The sequence below is a fragment of the Papaver somniferum genome, chromosome 6, assembly GCF_003573695.1.
Source record: "Papaver somniferum cultivar HN1 chromosome 6, ASM357369v1, whole genome shotgun sequence".
Taxonomy (NCBI): Eukaryota; Viridiplantae; Streptophyta; class Magnoliopsida; order Ranunculales; family Papaveraceae; genus Papaver; species Papaver somniferum.
The window spans coordinates 16,202,816-16,225,087 of NC_039363.1; the positions used below are offsets into that span (position 1 = coordinate 16,202,816).

Genomic DNA, 22,272 nt, shown 5'->3' on the forward strand with positions numbered 1-22,272 from the left:
TTTTTCTGCAGTGCATCGTATATACAATATGATTTATCTGCAACAAAACATAGGACCCCTGCCGGAACATTAGCAAATTTTGATTCCAGGACAAAATCGCTTAAAAACCACATTTCAGTGATTCAATATCAACTATATAATACGCTTACCCACTGCGTAAGCTGATCAAAGAAATTATACATATCATTTACAAAAATACAACGAACAAACAAATTAATAGTGATTTCAATCCAAAACAACAATACATATACACAAATATCTATATCTTATACATACAAAAAAATCATGTTATCTTCAGTACCACATATATGTATTGTTGATTTGTAACCTAAAAGTCAATTGCATGCCAAAATAAGTAGTGAATATATGAATATAACAAAATGAAAACAGCTTTCAATACGCCATATATGTACTCCCGGATCATAAGAAATAAGTGATGAATTTGTGGATAAAACAAAATCAAAGCATCTTTTTTCAGTATGCGATGTATGTATTGTTGGATCAAACAATATCAAACAATAAAAAAAAAATATTTAAACAAAAACTAAACAGAAACAATCAGTGAATTTGTATAAATAGCATATATCTTTTCCAGTATAACAAATATGCACTATGTCATCAGATTCTCAAAAATAAACTAGGTTTTTGGTCAGTACTGCATATACGTACTGTTAATTCATACACAAAAACCAACTGAAACAAAATGAGCAAAAACCTTTATTATCCATTTAGATCTGAACAATTTCATGAAGTAAACAATCAACAAATCAAATATGGAGATCGAAAATATAATAAAACATCCACAAAATATTATATCTAAGAAGTCCTAACTAAATTAAACATTGCTAGAAGAAAATACCTAAACTACATGTACTAAATATAAGATCTCCTACAACAGATTGAGATGAATTGAATAATCAACCTAAGAATAAAATATACACCACATACCTTGACTGATTCTTTGTTGATTATCTTGATCTGTAGGTAGCAACAACTTCATGTACGTATCTCAATTGAATTTCTCCATTACAGTGAAAATCAAGATCTAAATAGCTTAAAATAAAATAAAACAACATTAAAACTAACTAAATCTCGGTTAATCAAACAAAATCGAAATAATTCTCGCATTCGGCGATCAAAACCTAAAAAAAAAAATTCTCTTCTAGCAGCTCTCCCGGTTTGGATATGAGTAAAATGAAAACAAAAAAGTGAAATGAAATTTAGTTACCCTGCTTTTATCTACATAAGGGTGTTTTGGAAATTTTAAAAATGCGCGTAGTATATCCCACACGTGTGCAGGACCTGGGCTTAAAAAATTTGGTCCATTTTCATGTTTTCTTTTAATTATGGACCTCTGATTAGTGGGCTTTAATGGGTGGACCTGCCACTAACTAAGAACACTATAATGGTACCTATTGGTAATTCCTAGTACATATATATGTTAATTTCAGTTCATGTGACAAAGATGCCTAGTAATTCTAAGAAAACTCAACAACATATTTTGTAAACTGCATCCTTTTTCGGTGCTCTGTATAAGTGCCCTTTTTATGCATCCGGCGGCTCATCCCGTTACTAAGATGCATCTTTTCTCTCAACTTTTCCATGGAATCTGTAAATCTGCTATCTCCTCTGGGATGCGCTTCCATCTTTTCCAAAGCTACACCTAAATCAATTGTAGTTGACTGAGTTTTTCTTTCTAGTATGCTTTCGAGTGTGAATGATCATTGGGAACACATTGTCTGCGAGGTTATGAGATTCGTAATGTAGGAAATACCATATGGTCCTAGGAATAATATATTAGAGAGAGTCTAGTCCAGTTGACTCAGTCATGTGTCTGGTTGGTCTTATTTGGAAAAATATATTATAGTTTGGTCCTAAAAATTATGGTTTGGTCCTAGAATGATGTCATGGATGATGTATTTTTCATTATGTGGTGGCAGAAATACCCTTATATTATTGTTTGGTCCTAGAAAATAATGGTTTGGTCATAGAGTGACCACATATATATACTAAAATTACTAGAAAATATCTCATTCTCAGATTTAGTTTCTCTCTCATCTTCTTTTCTTTTTCGGATCTACTTTTCTCTCTCTCTCTCTCTTTTTTTTTCTTGATGATTTGATCAGATTTGATGTTGAAGACGACGACGAACCCGATCTACTTGATGAAGACGACGACGATCTCATGTTGCTGTTGCTGCTTGTGTTGAAGATGAAGATGAACTCTGTTTTTTAGGGTTTTTTCTAGTGCTGTCTTGATAAAGAAGAAGATGAAGACGATGATGTTGTTGTTTCTGTTGAAGCCGACGATGAAGATGATATTGAAGACGTCAATGAATATGATGTTGTTGAAATCGATGAAGAAGATGAAGATTTGGGTGTTTTTCGTCGTTTTTTGTTGTTGCTGTTGTTGAATATGAATGACGACGATGAATTTTGATGAAGTTCTTTGCTGTTGCTGTTGTTGTTGAAGATGAAGATGATGCTGCTGATGTTTTTATATGGAGTTCATTCCAGAAATGAAGTCTGGTTTGTATAGGTTTTATATGGACTTCATTTCTGGAATGAAGTCTGTTTTTTTAGGTTTTTATATGGACTTCATTTCTGAAATGAACTCTGGTTTGTATAGGTTTTATATGGACTTCATTTCTGGAATGAAGTCTGTTTTTTAGGTTTTATATGGACTTCATTTCTGGAATGAACTCTGGTTTGTATAGGTTTTTATATGGAGTTCATTTCTGGAATGAACTCTGTTTTCTTTTAGGTTTTTATATGGAGTTTATTTCTGGAATGAACTCTGTTTTTTTAGATTTTTATATGGAGTTCATTTCTGGAATGAACTCTGTTTTTTTAGGTTTTATATGGAGTCCATTTTCTGGAATGAACTCTATTTTTTTAGGTGATTTCTGAAAAAATAAGTAGAAATTAACAGGACTTCACTTTGAAGAATGAACTGCTAAAAAAAACACGGAAGGATATTTTTATCCATTTAAATATTTTTAAATAATTATAGACCAAACAGTAAAGGCGTTTGACCGAAGGACTAAACAAACATGGGCTCACCTAAAAATGGACCAAACGATATTTTTCCCATTCGTAAATGGGGTAATATTCTAAATGCACGATTAAAACGAAATACCAACTAGCTGAAACTACAGTAGAAAAGAAATCTTAGATTCTAACTTAGCAGTAGTCATCTAAATATCGCTGTAAGTTTTGTCAGCCACAAGGTTAATTTTGCTTATCTGAAAAATTTACGAGTACTAGGAAAATGCAAATGTTATCTAGGAAGCTTAGTAACAGTGTTGCCAAACTCATTCACTCGCATGTGCGCAAATGCTAAAGTACTCATTTTACTGACCTCTTTATCACAAAGACCAAGGTGTTCTGACCATAGCGAAATGCCAAGACTAAAACAAAATTTACCAGCCTTCCAAGATTTTTCATTCAAGTATGAATCAAAATCCTGGTCTTAAATCAAAATTTACCGATCTGAAACACACACGAGGGCAAGTGAAACTCGCATATAGGATTAAAAGCGGACAATAACTTAACTAAATTAAAAGATTTTTCTGCTCCAAATTATACTTTGTCCTGCCTTCATGGCTTCCAATCTCTTGTACTTTCTATCCTTGTGGCGTCGAGTCCCATTAACCAACTCATTGACCAAACCTTCAATTTTTTATTTTTTTATTTTTTTTGTGTGTATGGATTACAGTCGCCTGACAATTTCTCTAACAGGATTTCATTTCATTGTTCTTAGCAGAATTACAAACACGGGACTAGATATTTATTACAGATAATGATTACCGGTAACTGCATTGGCTGGTGGATCCATCAACACATAACCGACACCTCACACTTGTACACATGTGAATTACACAGACACGGACAATTGACTAGAATAAGTCAATACTCTAACAACCCCCCCAGTGTCTATGAAAGCAGAGACACTAAGCTTGAGTCTCAAAGCACCAAAGCGCGAAGTTGATAAGAAATTTGTAAATATGTCTGCAATTTGGTCCTGAGTCGATAAAAATCTGACATCCAAAGCTCTAGCAGCAATGAATTCATGGACAAAGTGAAAAGCAATCTCAATATGTTTCATACGGTTATGAAATATACGGTGAGCTGTCAGATAAGTGGCACTCATGTTATCACTCTACAGAACTGGAATTCTTGGTGAGTGAAAGTATAATTCAGCCATAAAAGATTGTATCCAAATTAACTCAGAAGTTGCATCTGCCAAAGCTCTGTATTCTGCCTATGTGTTGGATCTGGAAACAGTCTCTTGCTTTCTAGAACACCGGGATAATCAAATTAGGACCCATGTAAATAGCCATCCCACTAGTAGAACGTCTATCTGTCAAGTCACATGCCCAATCAGCATCAAAATAAGCATGTAGTTCAAGAGATGATGACCTCTTGAATTGTAAACCAAAACAAAGTGTACGATTTAGATATCTTAGAATGCGCTTGAAATCATTCCAATATTCTTCAGAGGGATGGTGCATAGTCTGACAACCTTTATTGTCTGCAAATAAGATATTTGGTCTAGTAGTGGCATATTGTAAAGCTCCTACTGTACTTCTATAAAGAAGGGGATCATCAAAATCAGGTGACTGAGAAGTATGTAGAACATATGGAGTACTTCAGGGTTGAGCTGATTTCATTTTGGTTTTAACCAAAAGATTGGTAATATTTTGTTCTTGAGATAATATACCACCTGCAGAATTTGATGTAGCCTGAATGTCCAGGAAAAAATGAAGAGGTCCTAGATCCTTTATAGCAAACTCCTTACCCAAATCAAGAATGAGTTGATTGACATCCAAAGGATTACTGCATGTGACCTAAATATCATCCACATATATGAGAAACTAAATACCAACAGAAGCATTTACCTTGTAGAATATGGAAGTGTCAGTTTTTTATGCAGAAAAGCCAGATTGAAATAAGAATTGACTGAGTCTATCAAACCAAGATCTGGGTTCTTGCTTTAATCCATAGAGAGGCCTCTTACCTTGCAAACATGATTAGGCACTAGCTTATCAATGTAACCTGGAGGTTGAACCATAAAAACATCTTCTGCCAAATGACCATGAAGAAATGCATTTTTAACATCCAACTGCCTGATTTCCATCCTTTATAAAGTGAGATAGAGAGAATCATTATCATTGTGGTAGGTTTAACCACAGGTCTGAAGGTGTCTTGATAATCAATTCCTTCAATTTAATTATACCCTTTGGCAACTAATCTTGCCTAATATCTTTCTATGCTACCATCTGCATTTCTCTTTATTCTAAAAATCCACTTGCATCCATTTACATTTTGTCCACCCATAGCTTGTACTAGTTTCCATGTGCCATTTTGTAGGAGTGCATTAATCTCTTCATCCATGGAAGCTCTCCATCTAGGATCCTTGCAAGCTTTAGTGTAGCATGTAGGAACAATAATGTCTTGACAAACAGTTTGTACTTCTGAAACATATAGTTTTGGTTTAAAAATGCCTTTCTTGCCTCTTGTGGTCATTGAATGGTCATTGATAGTAGGGACTTAAGAAGTGGATAAAAATGCTCATCAAACTTGACATCTCTACAGATAATAATTTTATTAGTCATTGGATTGAGGCATCTATAACCTTTGTGTAAAGTGATATAGCCTAGAAAAATGTATTTGACAGATCTAGGTTGAAGTTTGTGATCATTAAATGGTCTAAGAGAAGGATAGCAAGCGCAACCAAAGATGTGTAGAAAATTGTAATCAGGTTTGATATGAAATCACTAGTGCAGAAGAGGCTATAAATGACGAATGAAGTTTGTTATAAAACATGGTTTATCACGGTTTTCATCTGTCATTCGAACCGTTATTTATTTGGTGTGACTTTTTATAAATGACAAACAAGGAACGTTATTAAACGTTATTAAATACGACGTATAAAATTTGTGATTTAAAGTCACCTACAAAATCTGTTATCAAGTACCACGATTATTATATGTAACATTAAATAACAGTTGATCTATATCATAAAATAATCACAGTTATTATTGGTGAAAAATAATAACAGTTGATGCATGTCACTGAAAAAAATACAGTTTTTATATGTTAAATAAAATAATGATTCCTACCCGCTATAATTCGAGGTATTTTCCTCTAACGAGCCAGTTCCGTCATTTTCTGGCTACTAATTCAAATTTCGGCATTCAGATTTTGGAAATCCGAAATTCATTTGGAATTATGAAATCCGTTGGGTATCAGAAATTCACTCAAATTAAAAAAGAAAATAGATATTAAACAAATTGACTTTATTAATTAACTTTATAACTATTTTCTAAAGAAAATAGAATATTTGAACATAAATGGAAGACATATCCTAACAACTCCAACTCCAAGTTGCATCTTGAAAATTTAAAAAGTGATCAATCTGCTGTCACTGCAACTCTAACTTGATCGCTCTCCTACATGCTACAGTAGTTGCATAGGTCTTGGGCCACTTGGTAAACTCACCTCTTGAAACATCCCCAAGCACAACATCATCATCTCTATGTCACAACATCGCACTTGGATCAAAGATTTCCTCAATCATGAAGTCGTAGTGGTCATCCATCAGTAACTTGCAAGTGCAACAGCCTTTTTCCTGAAGTTCCTCAAACAGCAAAAGACCAAAGGACGAAGGTGTCGCCGGGATCCCAATACCCTGTATATGTAACAAGATAAATTTTAAGATACCATGATAGATTAAAATACTGGACCAATAACAAAATTTATTAACAAAAGAACAAAATGGATGGTTAAGTATTCGTCTTCATCTTCAATGGATCACATGGTTGACTCAATAAAATTAGGAGGCATTAAGCATGATAAGTTCCCACTACCACTATCCATTCTACATATTCCAGATATATCAATCAATGTTTATCAGTAGTCTATAGACTCATTAGTTCAACCAAAGTAGCCGAGATCAGTAGATAATAATGGAATAAACTTATACAGGCAGTGGCGGAACCAAAATTTCGATATGGGGAGACTAAAAAAAAAATGTCGTACCCAAGTCGGTATGAGAGGAAAACACCAGCGAAGTAGGACCATATATTACTTCAGCAAAATAACAATGTATAAAATGTGCTCAATATATAGAATCCGACTCCGATGAACAGAACTTACCTAAATTGTTGGGAACATTAATTCCTTTAGCCTGCAACATTGTTAGAGTCGCAAAGAATTCTTAAACTCTGCCCAACAATTCAACTTTTGGGGGAACATCTCTAGAACTATGCAAACTGTCGATGCATTGAGAAGAAGCTCAGTCATCCTACAAATGTCAACAGTATGATTTAAAATTAAATTCGATATTATTCAAAGAAGTCTAATATGAAGACAATATAAAACATGTAACAAGGGAAGGACACATACCAAGTTGTTGTTAAAAAGCCGCAACTTCCTCACTATTCAGACTAGTTGCCATCCAGGGAGATAACATCCTTCACTGTATCCCATTTGTTTCTAGAAAAAAAGATGGGTAACAGCTCCTCCATTTCGAATAGGCAACTGCTGTTATCGAATTTTAAGCTACATGTTGCTAGAAGTTTGTGTTGTGTAGGCTGTCAATAAACAAACAAAAACACATAAGTTTATCATGGGTGTATCTACGTACAACTGCCATTTTATTTTTGGTCGCATAGGCTGACAAGCTAGTGTAGACTAATCTTAATATGTTCTCGGGCTCTCCTTACATGGTGATAATATGAATTGTAGAAGAAAAATAATTACCTAGTACTGAAAGATCATTGATCTTGTGAACAAGCATTCAATCTAAGCTAACCAGCTAACCCTCCCTCTTCCTTTTTCACTCGTGTTCTTCTTCTTACTTGTCTAATAAGAAGCCGTTGATCTGGTGGACCAAATTGCTTGGCTTGGTGAACTAAAAAGCTGGACTTGGTGGACTAAAGTGATATTTTTTACTTGGGCTAGTGGTAGTTTACTAAGTTGAGGTCTTTGAAGAAGAAGGGGGGGCTACAGCCAGGTTTCGTCAACCTGTGCTTCCACCCCTGTATACAGACCTAACACACCACTAATATATGTGGTCTACAAGCTCTATGGCTATGCATCATGGCACACAAAGTATAAGGAAAGGCAGAGAGGCTCAGATGGGTCAATGCTTGGGATTTGGACGACGCCAAGCAAGAGTGTGCAACAGAAGTTGCCCAAAAAATAATAGATATGCATTTGGTGATTATTATTCGCTAAACCTAACTTGGAATTACCGTAATCAAATCACAAAAAAAAACTAGATGAAAATAATCAGTTTTACAATCAAAACACAAAAATAGTCACTGATCCTATGTGACGTAAGTTCAGATTCATCCAAAAATAGTCAGACTTGCATCTTTTCAATCAAAAGACATCCAAAAATAGTCAGATTTGCATCTTTTCAATCAAAAGACATAAGTTGTTTAGCAATAAACCATCATTAGATTGTATTATTACAACACTACAACAATCTATGTAACCCAAGTTCAGATTCAATCAAAGAGTATGAACTCATGCATCTTTCCAATCAAAAATCATAAGTTATTCAGCTATAAATAAGAATAAAAAAGATATACCTTGGATGTTTTTTGATCTCTGAACTACTAATCCCCCAAAAAAGATATATCTCTTCACATCTCTGAATTGCTTAGGGTTGAACTTATAGTTGTTCCAAAACGCCAAGCAGGAATCCCTCCCAAAAGAATTTTCGTTTGATTTCATCCCGCCCAAAATGAAATTGTTAGGGTTCAAATCGAAAAACAAAATTGACCGAGATTATTACCACCACTGGATGTTCTTCTTCCATTCCTTCTTAATAGATTTTTGTTTACATAGATTTTCATCCTGCGATGCAGAAATATTTCCATGATTGCAGAATAAGTCTTCTCTGAATAACCCCTAATTTTCTGCCAGAATATCAGATGGAGGAGAAATTTTTTTTACTTAAAATAGGTATGAAGCGAGGAAGAATTGCTGGATCTAGACTTCGAGGAGAAAACTTCTTTTACATTGTTAACATCAAAGACACGCGTCTGCTTGTGAGTTTTTTTAATAGGCGCACAAGTCTTTTATTTTTAAGCTTGCCTTGACTAGGGTTGACCGACACCAATAATTTTTAAGCTTGCCTCGACGACACCAATAAAAAAATGTAAAGGTTTTTTGTTAAATTAGTTTATGAGTATAATAAAATTATATCGCACACAAATTTAATTTAAAACATAAATTGGAGTTACATAATATTCCCTTCGTTCCATTTTATTTGATGTTTTAGGGTTTTTTCTATGTTCCAAAATAGATGATAGTTTTGGTATTTTTCTCATATTCTCACTAATTTGTCCTTGCTTTGGAATTACACAATATTATTAATTTTTATTGAAATCAGTACTCTAATTTTAAATCTACTCTAATTTTTTATTGTGTTCCAAAATGATAGAGAATTTGGTAATACATCCCAAGTAAAATACTACGGGATTGATAACTTTCCCTAGAATCTAGAAACTAAAAACTAGGTCATCTGAATCTTTAAGAAGAATTAATATGGGTAAACTTGGAAAGATTTTACTCTCTCTGATATTTCTTAATCTCCGTGAAAAACTCTACAACGTCAAGTAAATCGGAACGGAGGGAGTATGTTTTAGTAGATTCGATGATTTCTGGTCTCGTTTTTAATTAGGTCGATCTTTAGTTATATGGAATGTTGCAGCCATAGGAGTAATTGTTCGCTCATAATTATGAAAAAAGCTGAACTTCATCGTTTCGAATTGAGAAGATTTGCGTCAAAATTTAGTTACATAATCAAGAATCGAGACTTCAGTTGAAAATTTGACCGAGTTGGAACAAGTTCGAGCAAAACTGAAGAAACCGAAACTTCATCATTTCAAATCGAGATGTGTCAAAATTTAATTACATAATCAAGAATCGAAAATTTGGTTGAAAATTTGACCGAGTTGGAACGAGTTCGAGCAAAACTAAAGAAACCGAAACTCATCCTTTCGAGTTGAAAGATTTGCTTCAAAATTTAGTCCATAATCAAGACTCGACAATTCGGTTGTAAATTTGACCGAGTTGGAACAAGTTCGAGCAAAACTGAAGAAACCGGAACTTCATCGTTTCGAATTGGGAATATTTGTGTCAAAATTTAGTTACATAATCAAGAGTCGAGACGTCAGTTGAAAATTTGACCGAGTAAGAACGAGTTCGAGAAAAACTGAAGAAACAGGAAATTCATCATTTCGAATTGGGAAGATTTGTGTCAAAATTTAGTTACCTAATCAAGACTTGAGACTTTAGTTGAAAATTTGGTCAAGTTGGAACGAGTTCGAGCAAAACTCAAGAAACCAAAACTTCATCCTTCCGAATTGGGAAGATTGCGTGAAAATTAAGTTCCATAATCACGACTCGACAATTCAGTTGAAAATTTGACCGAGTTGGAACGAGTTCGAGCAAAACTGAAGAAAACAGAATTTCATCTTTTCGAATTGGGAAGATTGCGTCAAAATTTAGTTCCATCATCAAGACTCGACAATTCAATTGAAAATTTGACCGAGTTGGAACGAGTTCGAGAGCAAAACTGAAAAAACCAGAACTTTATCATCTCGAATTGGGAAGATTGCGTCAAAATTTAGTTCCATAATCAAGATTCAACAATTCAGTTGAATATTTGACCGAGTTGGAACGAGTTCGAGCAAAACTGAAGAAATCGAAACTTCATCCTTCGGAATTGGAAAGATTTGTATCAAATTTTAGTTACATAATATTATAATTATTTTATTTATTTCGGTGTCAACTAATAATCAAATACAATTGAACTTAAATAATATCAGAAGACAAAACAATGGTTGGAAGTCGATTCTCAAATTTTCAAAAACGATTCACGTTCGATTCACGATTTAAAACCTTGGTACTAATAATTGTTATCGCGAGCCATTGCTGGGACGCTTAATAGTGTTGAACTTCCGCCTCTCCTAATTTTCCTGTAACATCATAATTAATAATCAATACAACACTTTGATAAAATGAAGCAACGGTTCAATTCAAAAAACTTAAACTTACTTCTTCCGAATTTCTGTTATCATTTAAGTTCGCTGCCGTTAGGGAAGATTCTTTATTTATGCCAGTAAAGATAAAAGGATCCTCAAAAGCATTCACATAAGTACCTCGTAGTGTAATCTATCTGCCCCTCGTAGTGTAAAAATTGAGCCGACTGCCGTGGTGCATCCATCCATTCTTTGCTTGGAAGTGTAATAGACATCACTTCAAGTAAACCTAAATGAGATATATGAAAATAAAACAATAAGATCCTATTGCGTGAGTGACAAAAGATATCAAAATCGGAAAGAATGAAGTATGCAAATCCAAACAGTCAAATTAAAAAAAAAATCAAGTTAACAGACATCATCGGCCAGATTGCATCAAACAAACTACTAAAACAACTTAATAGGATCAAAATCGGCACAAAAAATCCTAAAATGCAAAACTAGAATCTGAAAAATAATAGATTAGGATATAGTGATGCTAACTGCTTTAGAAGCTCCTATACCACAACTGCACAATCTGAGAGATTTCTCCGTGTCCAGTGAACCAGCATCAAAATTCCGGGACTCCATACATCCACCGGTCGACCAGCTCCTTGTCTCGCTGCCATCTAAGCCAACTACCCTGTCCATCTCAGAACTGAGCTCCATCGACTGCACCAACAGGACCACTCTCTACTGCAGCTGCTTGTCTCGCTTCCGTATCTCCTCTAATTTCAGTTCACCGGTAACGTCTCTGTAGCCTTTCAATCCGCAGTTCCATGAAAGAATGGCAACTCTAACCCTGATTTTACATCTGCATTTCCATTCACGTTTGTAAATCATTTTCAAACTCTGAAGACCCATAATCTCCACCAAACCAGCACCAAGAATCCATCCCCGTTGTTTGTTGCTGAATCTGGAAGCATTAATCATCTGAGACTGTCAGCTCTTCCTCTCAGCTACACCACCAGACGAAAAGACTTCACTTGCACTTCTTTTCCCATCGACCACTGCTGCCTGCAGTGCACTTCAGCCAGTCCATATTCTTCAATCACCCTTGCAACTGATTCCAATCAACCCATCTCTGCCTTCAAATAAATTCAGCCATCACAAATCCAAACCCCCATATCAATTGAGGTTGTTGTTGAGATTTGCTCGATGGAGTACTCGCTGCCATCTTCTTTCACTTATATCCAATTTCGGATCCACAGATCTGTTGATGCTGCTGTAGGTATATCTCGAACAATAACCCTCAGTTAAATTAAATTTCAGGCAACAACCCATACTGATTCACCCATCGAACTGTTGAACACCTAAACCCTTTATTCGTCTTCATGTTGCCCTGTGGTGTCCTTTCATCATCAGTATCTCTATGAAGTCTAGATGTCGCACTGTTATAAGCTTTCTCCGTGTCTAGTAACTGCACAATCCTAAGATGCAAAACTGATGCTAAATGCAAAACTAATGCTTTACAGTAGCAGCATCGTGCTCACTGACAGGTCTTGTAGGAAAAAATATTGTTGGCTCTATAATGGGAATTATGGGCTTTGGAACTTTCGGTGCAATAAGGGAGTATTGCTTTTTGCTCCTCGAAGTAGCTGAATACAAGAAATTTGTACTATCCAGAACCACACACCATCAAATGAAATTGTAGTTTTGAGCTTCTGTTTCTTAGTTTCCATGCTTTTGAAGCTCACTGACTCATCATTGATCACATTATAGGATTCGCCAGACTTCTAAACAGTTTAGGAAGATTTTGATTTTTCAAATATGTATTGCAGGGTTCGATGAAGATGGAAACTGAATTCTACTCGATGATTTTTAATGAAGAGAAATTTACCTTAAGCTATTGCAAATGCTAATGCTAAAGCGTATCCACTATTTATCTGTCTAGTAAATGATCACCACTATAACAGCAGAATAGAGCAAGGTGCCACAATTGCTACAACCTTTTCATGAATCAATAATTCTGTCTAAATTTAGGCTACAAAAATTGTGTATCACGGGAGCCAGACACGCAGAAGTAGAAGCTAAGCTTCATAGCCAGCTTTTCATACAACTACATCCAACTAAGATCGTTGTGAAGCCCGTGCTCTTACTCAAAAATTGCTCTCTTGAGAAGAACACCCAGGAAATACTTAGCATCTCTCAGCTAGAATTTACTAACTATGTATAACACAATACATATGTCATACTCTCATCAAGTCAACGGACCAGTTGCAGAACCAATTTATCAAACCAAAATCTTTGCAATTATCGATTCATAGAATAGATTTGAAAACCCAATTTATTGATTAACCAGACAAAAGCTTAAGCGAAAAAATAGAATCAAAGATGAAAAGGGATTTGAAACTTACTTTAATTTGATATCTTCTTCTTCTCCGATCTCCTCTTAGGTCTGTCTAGAAAAATAACAGAGAGAAGGTTTGAAGAAGTGAATCAGAGACCAATTTCATTCAACCAAACTAATCAAAATCATTCCTTCCCGATTTCTACCTTAACCAATTTATCAAATCAAAATCTTTCAATGTACAATTTTGGTCACCAAGATCAATTTTTATGAACCAGATCAAAACCCAGATACAAGGATGACAAGGATTTGAAACTTACTCGATACCTTCTTCTTCTTCAAAGTTAGAGCTTGGGTAGTTAGGTTTCCGGAGGGAAAAACGCGGACGGAGGGGTGAAGAGATGAACTCAGAACTTATCTTCTCGTTCCGGGGTGTTAACTCTTTTGCTAGTATGGGGTGTTGACACTTTTGCTAGTATGGAACCTATACGGCTCTATGGACTTATGGCAAGTAAGCCAGTGTCTATGATGAGCCATTGGTTAGCTATTTTTGTGGTGCGTAACAAAATATTATTGGGGGGCGTATTAAAATTTATGATATTTGACAGATTTATTCTGTGATACAATAGTTTGTGAAAAACCACGCACCTACAAATTTATCACATTGGAGAATGACAGTTTTTTTGTGTTAAATGATGGGTCCCACTATTTTCATATTATATGACATTATTTGTTTGTAATATCCCAATAACGCAACTAATATGTCATTTAAAAACGTGATTTATGGCCCCTTCTGGACTAGTGAACAAATGTTCAAGAGGAGATAAGTGTTTCAAAGTTGGTGTGGGAATTCTATTGATAACAAAGTTGGTTGTTTCAAAAGCATATGATCAATAAGACAAAGGCAAAGAATCATGAGAAAGGAGGGCCAATCCAGTTTCAACTACGTGCCTGTGCTTTCTCTCTGCAGTTTCATTTTGTGCATGATCATGTGAACATGAGACTCTGTGACCAATATATTATTTGCTAGTCCCGAGAAAATAAAATCCTAACTCACTGTCGCAGGCATCGTCGATTGCATTTAGCGTATGCAATAAGCCTTTAAACTCCTAGGTGGCCCTAGTGGCCGAGTTATAGTCTCGGGAGGGCTTACCAGAGATATACCCACAAAACCTTAATACTCCAGACCTTAGCTATCTACGCAGAACCTTGGAAGGCACTAAAGAATCTCCTTGGTTGGCATACTTATTGACTACAGGAAGAAGTACCCTGATGCGAAATTCCAATTGTTGTACACGAGTTTGCACTCAAGCATACTAAAATTCATATAAAGTGACAGAGCTCTACTCAGATAGTTGCACTATGGACATCATATTCGGAGTCAAAACTAATCACATGGATAGATCAAGAAGATGGATATAGAAAACATAGATGGTTTTGATGTTTACTAAGTGAACGACGTTTCCCATATCTGTCTGAAGGCCTCCGCCAAAATGAACCTATCCTAATGGATTGAGATACTAGTCTGACTAACATCAACACACTGGCATATACAAGGGTACCAGTGGTCGATAACCTAACTCTAGGTCAACACAACTGGCATATACAAGGGTACCAGTGGTGACTTTATTGAATTTATTCCTTTTGGTCAAATGGTCTGGTCTTTTTTTTTTTTCTTTTTTTTTTTTTTTTTTTTTTGGTAACTACCATTTTTTTTTTCTTTTTTTTCATCTCTTTTTCTTTTTTTTCAACTTTTTTTTTTCATGGTATCTCAATCACTCTAATTCACCCTAGCATTGGTAACAACTTGAATCGTGGGCCCCACCTATCACTTAGAGAAACATAGTTTAAAAACAAAATAAATAAAAATAGAAGTGAAAAGGACTCAACGAGATATGGTGAAACTATCATGTTATTTCTAACACCTGAGCTTGTGCTTTTATGAATAGACTCTTTAGATGTTTCCATCTAATCAGATTGGTTCCTCAAACTCCTACAATCAAAATGCTTCCATCCACTTAGATTAGTTAGTGCAATCCTCAATAGGCATAAATTTCTAGGCTCTGGGATTTATTTATTGCAACTAAAAGCTAACAAAAAGTGTTTCTTCCCCACCCCCAAACTTAAATCTTACATTGTCCTCAATGTTCTAAGGATGAAAATAAAAGCATGAACAAGGAGAAACTATTACCACTGGAGGGAAAAGAAATAAGGAAGGATATTACCGTATCACATGAACGCGGGAGCCTCCCAGTAAATGCTAAATTTATAGTCATTAGCTAGACATCAAATACCTCAAAAAGAATTTTCACCTTCCAAAGTCGTATACCAATAGTCGAAATAATTGTGGGTCCATAAGACCAAATAAACTGCCACAAATAGAGACAAATGCTCAAGATCAGAAAAATGAGCAGATAGAGCACAACCTGATCTAAAGTTTCTCGCAAGACAACTGGATTTATCTGAGGTGCCCACTTGGGCTTCATATGAGTGTCTCGGCAAACAGATTCATCCGAAAAACGGGTCTCTAACATATGGATTTTCTCCTGGACATTATCAGGCGGATCAGGTTGTGGAGTCTGAATACACTCAAGCGATACCTCAGATGCACTAGGCTTGAGTCCCAAGTTAGGGACTTCTATTGGGGATATTGACAATCTCTACCCCCAAACTTAGAATTTTGGGTGCCTCTACAATGACTAGTCACAATGTTCCTAATTTCTAGACCATCGGGTTCTTGAAAAAGGTCAATTGCTTTCTCTAAGTCATAATCAGGTGGTTCATCCTCAGCTTCTTCATATCTTCTATGGTCCACTCTAAGGCTTCCTTATTTTCTTGAAGCACGGTCTCTGGACTACTTTCCTGATCACTATCCAAATCGGAGGCTATAATCACAGGGAAAGACTCGGGTGGGCCTAAAAATGTATAATTAGACTCCAACTCAGGAGGCTCTTTTAAATAAGGTATTAAGATAGACTCAGAAGCTAGTAATGGTTCGAACCTATCTTTCCATATATCAATATCTAACATAGGAACAGAATCCAACAGAGCATTTACTTGTTCAATGTTACTATCATCGTCGAAATCCAGGCTAAAATGGGATAAACAACTCTCCAATGTATTTTCCGGTACGATGTTTGGTAATGACTCCTGAACTAAGGTTCCTATCATGTTCACCTCTTCAATACATGTGCTATCTAGCTCAGAATGTAGCTTGTTTACATTAAAAATATTCAGCTCAATAGTCATATTACCAAAAGATAGATTCATAATACCATTTCGACAGTTTATGATCGCATTAGACGTAGCTAAGAATGGGCGACCTAAAATCACAGGTATTTGGTTCTCTGGGTCGGGGACAGGTTGGGTATCTAGGACCACGAAATCCACTGGATAAATAAACTTGTCGACCTCAATAAGAACATCCTCGATCACACCACGAGGGATTTTAACGGACCTATCAGCTAACTGGAGTGTTATCTGGGTAGGTTTCATCTCACCAAGTCCTAGCTTAAGGTACACATGGTATGGCAGTAAGTTCACACTGGCTCCTAAGTCAAGCAACGCTTTCTCAACACGGTACTTACCTATTGTACAAGAAATGGTAGGGGACCTGGGTCTTTATACTTAGGAGTAGTGGTATTCTGAATAATAGAACTCACATGACTAGCTATGAAGGCTTTCTTCTGGACACTGAGCTTACGCTTTCGCGTACACAAGTCCTTAAGGAACTTGGCATAAGAGGGAATCTCCTAATTGCATCTAATAATGGAAGGTTGATATTAACCTGCTTAAAAACCTCCAATATATATTAAAGTTGGACTCCCTCTTAGTCGGAACTAGCAGCTGTGGGAATGGGGCTCTGGGAACAAAGCCGGGCTCAACAGGACCCTCATTGGTCTCTTGGAGACTCTATCAGTCTCCTCATTTTCTGGCTCAGCAGGGTGAACTACAGCATGTTCACTATCAGGCATGGCAACCTTGTTGTCAACTTTCTTTCCACCTAGGGTTGTGACAGCATTCACATGATTGTACGATTTCTCTCCTTTGGGTTGGGATCAGTACGACTACTAGGGAACCTTCCATCTTCTCTCTCACTTATGAACTTAGCTATTTGTCCTACTTGAAGTTCTAATTTGGCAAGACTCTGGGAATTATTCTTCAATTTGCCTAGTTTCTTGTTGAAAGCTCATGTGGTTCTTTGTTAGCATTTCATGGTTATTTGCTAACATAGTGAGAGTATCCTCTAAGGTAGAGATCTTTTTCTCGGAAGTGTTCTGAAACTGGGTTTGACCTGAAGAGTTCTTAAAACCAAAACCTGGGGGAGGCTGAGAATTGCTAGACTGGCCTTGACTCTGGCCCTTAGACCAAGAGAAATTAGGATGGTTTCTCCAACCAGGGTTGTAGGTTTCTGAGTATGGGTCAAACTTCTGACGGTTCTCAAACCTAGAGTTGTTATAGACAGCATGGGCTTGTTCTTCACTAACCTTGACCTTCCCAAAATGAATTATCGGGCTCTATTCCACAACTAGAGACTTGAGAGGCTCTATTAGGTTCAACAAGGGACCTATTTTTAGACTGACCCATTTAAAGCTTCTAACCTTCTGGACAAAGCAGCAAACTTAGCATCTGACGCAAAACTCGTATCTACCATATTGGTGCTACTTCTATTGACCAAGAGTCTTTTAGGGGGTTCAACACAAGATTCCCACTGTTGGGATTTTTCAGCGATAGCTCCTAAGAAGGTAAAAGCATCATCAGCATTTTTACTAGTGAACTCACCAGCGCACATAGACTCAACCATGGCTTTGGTCGAATAGTCTAAACCATCATAAATAATCTGTACAAGTTTCATATTATCAAATCCATGGTGAGGACACTGAGATAGGAGATCATTGAATCGCTCTAAAAACCTATAAAGAGACTCTCCCTCTTGTTGCACACTAGCACTAATTTTCTGCCTAACAGCTGCAGTTTTATGCTTAGGGTAGAATTTCATATAGAAGGCAGCGATAAGTTCCTGCCATGTTTCTATGGATTCAGATGGTAGGTTGTTAAGCCAGGTCTTGGCTTTATCTCTCAAGGAAAAGGGAAACATTTAAGTTTCAAGACTTCATCAGTAAGGTCTTTATTCTAATTGTCCCACAGATTTCCTCAAAGTCCCTAATATGAAAATAAGGGTTCTCATCATCTTTTCCTAAGAATATAGGGATCATTTGAAGAATACTAGGTTTTATCTCGAAATTAGCCGTAGTGGCTGGCAATTTAATGCATGAAGCTCGGTTGGTCCTAGTTGGGAACATGTAATCTTTCAAAGTTGCCATCGCTGGCACAACAAGTACTAGGGGTACTATCCTCACAAAGAGACAGATTCTCAAAACAGAAGTTTCCAAAAACAGGGCTCTCCAAAGAAGTCTTCGAGCTCCCTGCTTAAATCAGAAGAACTACTAGGTTTTTCGCTAATCAATCGACCTAGAGTATCTCTTTTCCAAGCCCTAACAAAATCGGGCATACACTAAAAAAAAAAAAAAAAAAAAAAAAAAAATCCTAACAAGAAGGTTCTAGCAATCACACATCAGGCTGACTCGACTTTACCACAGCAAACCTAAAGATTTCTAGCAAACAACAAGCATGATGGCTCCACTTAGATTGTTTCTAGACCAGCTTCTAATCCTTCGAAAGGGAATTCGTTACAATTTGAGCAAACCCCTCTGGAATCAATCCGAGTTAAAGCAAGTTGAATCGAGGCGAGGGAAGCTCAGTGGAGCTTTGATACCCAAAACCTCACCGATCCAATGCGGTGCAGTCACGCATTCAACTCGCAGAAACCGTCAAGAACTTCGAGGTGTGCTTAAAAGAGTAACCAATATTTTTCGAATGATTGTCCTGTTAAGCTCGATACCCTATATGTCTCTTTCTAGTCCAAATTTTAGTCTTAGGTTCGCTTTAGGTTTCGTTTTCCTAAGGCGGGCAAGAAGGGAGCGGTGATGAAATCCGAACCCTTATCTTATATGGTCCAGTCCTTGCCCTTTACTAGGAATTTAAAAACAATCCATATTCAAGTCCTCAGCATATATTCACCTTAAGGAGTCCAGTAACCCGCTTGCAGGAGATTCGCGGGTGTTTAGAATTTTACCTCCCGTACCAGACGGGCGAAGAACCGCTGAAGTCGACTCGGGCCACGACTCCTATGTCGTGTGCGAACCCGAGGGGCCGAGGTGATATTGTAATCACCGTCCTTCCCTGCACACAGTTTATATTTAAGGATACCCTTCGGTAGGGTTTAAAAATAAAAATAAAAATGTCCAAAGTCCATAAAAAAAAATACAAAAGAAAAGAAAGTCTAAAAAAAATAAAATTACTAAAATAAAAATGTCTCTCTTTTTTTTTCTCTCTTTTTATCAAAAAATAAAAAAAAATTCTTATTCTTTTGCTCCTTTTGCTTTGCCTTTTACTCCACGTCTTTAAATGTCCACCAAAAACTTTGGCAAAAATTTCTTTTGCTCCAACTTCAAGAATCTGAAAGAAAAAGAAAAAAAAACAGAAACGTAAAGAAGAACAAATAAATAAAAAAAAATTAATCTAAAAAAAATGCTAACTAAGTAGGTAGAGACATTTCTGTATTCACCTCCCCAGTTTGATTGAACAAACTTAATTATTCTTGAAAAAATATTCTCAACATGACCTTTAAATTTGATAAATGTGGATAACACCTCAGATTTGTAAGCCAATATATGGATATATCCATGTAAATCTACTAAAAGCATTAATAAGGGAAACATAGTATTTGAATCCATTGATAGAACATATAGGTGATATCCAAACATCTGTATGAATGAGATCTAAAGGACCATACAATGGTTCATGATTAATAGAAGGAAATGATAATGCATGACTTTTAGCTTGTTGACAGGCAGTACATATTGAGGTTGATAAGTGGTCATCAATAAATCCATCAACAGAGGATAAGATATGCTTCAAATTCTTTTATGCAGGGTGTCCTAATTTATTGTGCCATTGAGTAGTTGTAGAATTACCAGAAGTAAAGGCTTGTTTGAGAGCAGCAGCTGAGAATTCCAAATGGTAGAGTCCATCTTTAACATGACCAGTGAGCAGAATATGATGGGTGTCCAAATCCTTCACCAAAAATTTGTCATGATGAAACTCAAAATAACAGTTATTCTCCTTAGTAAAGTGTTGTACTAAAATCAAGTTCTTAGTAATTGAAGGAACACCCACTTGATCTGACCCTTAATAAGGAGAATGCAGATTTAAGTTGGAGAGATCAGAAGTAATGTGGTGTGTAACACCAGAATCAAGGACCCATCCAGATGAAGAAGCAGTATTATCATCAATGTAAGTGGCATATGCCTCAGGTTCAAGACACCAAAATTCATCATAGTCTTCATAGTAAGGATCATTAGTCGTATAGTATGAATTATCAGATTGAACATATCTATATTGACAAGTGTTGGCGAAGTGTCCTTGTTTCCTACATATTTGACAATCAGTTTGAGGATTGAACTTTATTTGTGAGTAGTAAAATTGATTTTCATTGTTGAATCGACCAGATCGTCCACCATTGTCAAATCTACCACCTCTATAACAACCACGAAAACGAGCACCATGTCTACCACCTCTAAACATATTTGCTCTATGGGGATGTTGATGGTGGTTTTTATCTTAGGGTTAAAATCGTAAAACCTTAGTCAGACAGTGACGTCACACTTGAGTAATAATGTCGCCACCAGAACATTTATTGAACCATTCAACATGTCTGCGTAAAATTATCGGGATACCTTTTTTATATGCCATGCTCCACGACAGAGCCCTCGGTACTGACTGACATCATCTCTGCACATGCCAGCCGCGCATACTAGCCAAACGTGTCAATCACGCGTGCCACATATTTTAAACTAGGGTTTCGACACGCTAAACCCTAATAGCCATATCTCTGCACCAAAGGCATACCAACCATGCCAGCCGCACCACAGTGTCAATGGCATGCCATGCCAGCCACGTATTCGCGCCAAAGGCATGCCAACCATGCCATCCGCACCATCGTGCCAATGGCATGGAATGCCATGCCATCCGCACCATCGTGCCAATGGCATGGAATGCCATGCCATCCACATCTCCGCGGAAAAGGCATGCCAACCATGCCAGCCGCACCACCATGCCAATGGCATGCCATGCCAGCCACATCTACGTGCCAAAGGCATGCCCACCATGCCAGCCGCATCACCGTGCCAATGACATGCCATGCCAGCCACATCTCCGCGCCCAAGGAATACCAACCATGCCAGCCGCACCACCGTGCCAAAGCCATGCCGACCATGCCTCCATGCCGCTGGCTTCCAAACGAAGGGTTGCACCAATCAACGACCACCCTCCCTTTTGAGATGCAAATCTCAACCGTCCAAATTCTCCACCAAACGCGTGGCAACTTTTGGCCCAATGCCAAGCCCTAATTTTGGCCGCGCCTAAACTATGCCAAAACCCTAATTTTGGTCGCGCCTAAAACTATGCGAAAATCCTAGCTTGGCCGCGCCTAAACCACGCCAAAGCCGTGCCGACCATGCCTCCATGCCGCTGGCTTCCTAATGAAGGGTTGCAACAACCAACGACCACCCTTCCTTCTGAGATGCAAATCTCAGCCGTCCAAGTTCGCCACCAAACACGTGGCAACTTTTGGCCCAATGCCAAGCCCTAATTTTCGCCGCGCCTAAACTATGCCAAAACCCTAATTTTAGCCGCGCCTAAAACTATGCCAAAATCCTAGCTTGGATGCGCCTAAACCACGCCAAATCCATGCCGGCCATGCCTCCATGCCGCTGGCTGCCAAATGAAAGGTTGCAATAATCAACGACCACCCTTCCTTCTGAGATGCAAATCTCAGCCGTCCAAGTTCGCCACCAAACGCGTGGCAACTTTTGTCCCA

The 22,272-nt window shown here is 37.1% G+C and overlaps 1 protein-coding gene and 2 long non-coding RNA genes across 3 annotated transcripts; all 3 read right to left on the minus strand.

Annotated features, from left to right (window-relative positions):
- Positions 1-4,297: 4,297 nt before the first annotated feature.
- Positions 4,298-5,139, minus strand: LOC113290555 (uncharacterized mitochondrial protein AtMg00810-like). Its single transcript, XM_026540145.1, has 3 exons — positions 5,020-5,139; positions 4,685-4,849; positions 4,298-4,621 (listed from the first exon to the last, which is right to left on the minus strand). The coding sequence occupies exons 1-3, from the start codon at positions 5,137-5,139 to the stop codon at positions 4,298-4,300; spliced, it is 609 nt and encodes a 202-aa protein (XP_026395930.1).
- Positions 5,140-6,284: 1,145 nt separating this feature from the next.
- LOC113287039 lies at positions 6,285-9,024 on the minus strand. The gene is made up of 4 exons (XR_003329673.1): positions 8,603-9,024; positions 7,410-7,597; positions 7,161-7,308; positions 6,285-6,693 (listed from the first exon to the last, which is right to left on the minus strand). It is a non-coding gene; the product is annotated as an uncharacterized LOC113287039 (long non-coding RNA).
- Positions 9,025-10,772: 1,748 nt separating this feature from the next.
- Positions 10,773-13,794, minus strand: LOC113285490. Its single transcript, XR_003328683.1, has 4 exons — positions 13,652-13,794; positions 13,399-13,443; positions 11,183-11,291; positions 10,773-10,999 (listed from the first exon to the last, which is right to left on the minus strand). It is a non-coding gene; the product is annotated as an uncharacterized LOC113285490 (long non-coding RNA).
- Positions 13,795-22,272: the final 8,478 nt, after the last annotated feature.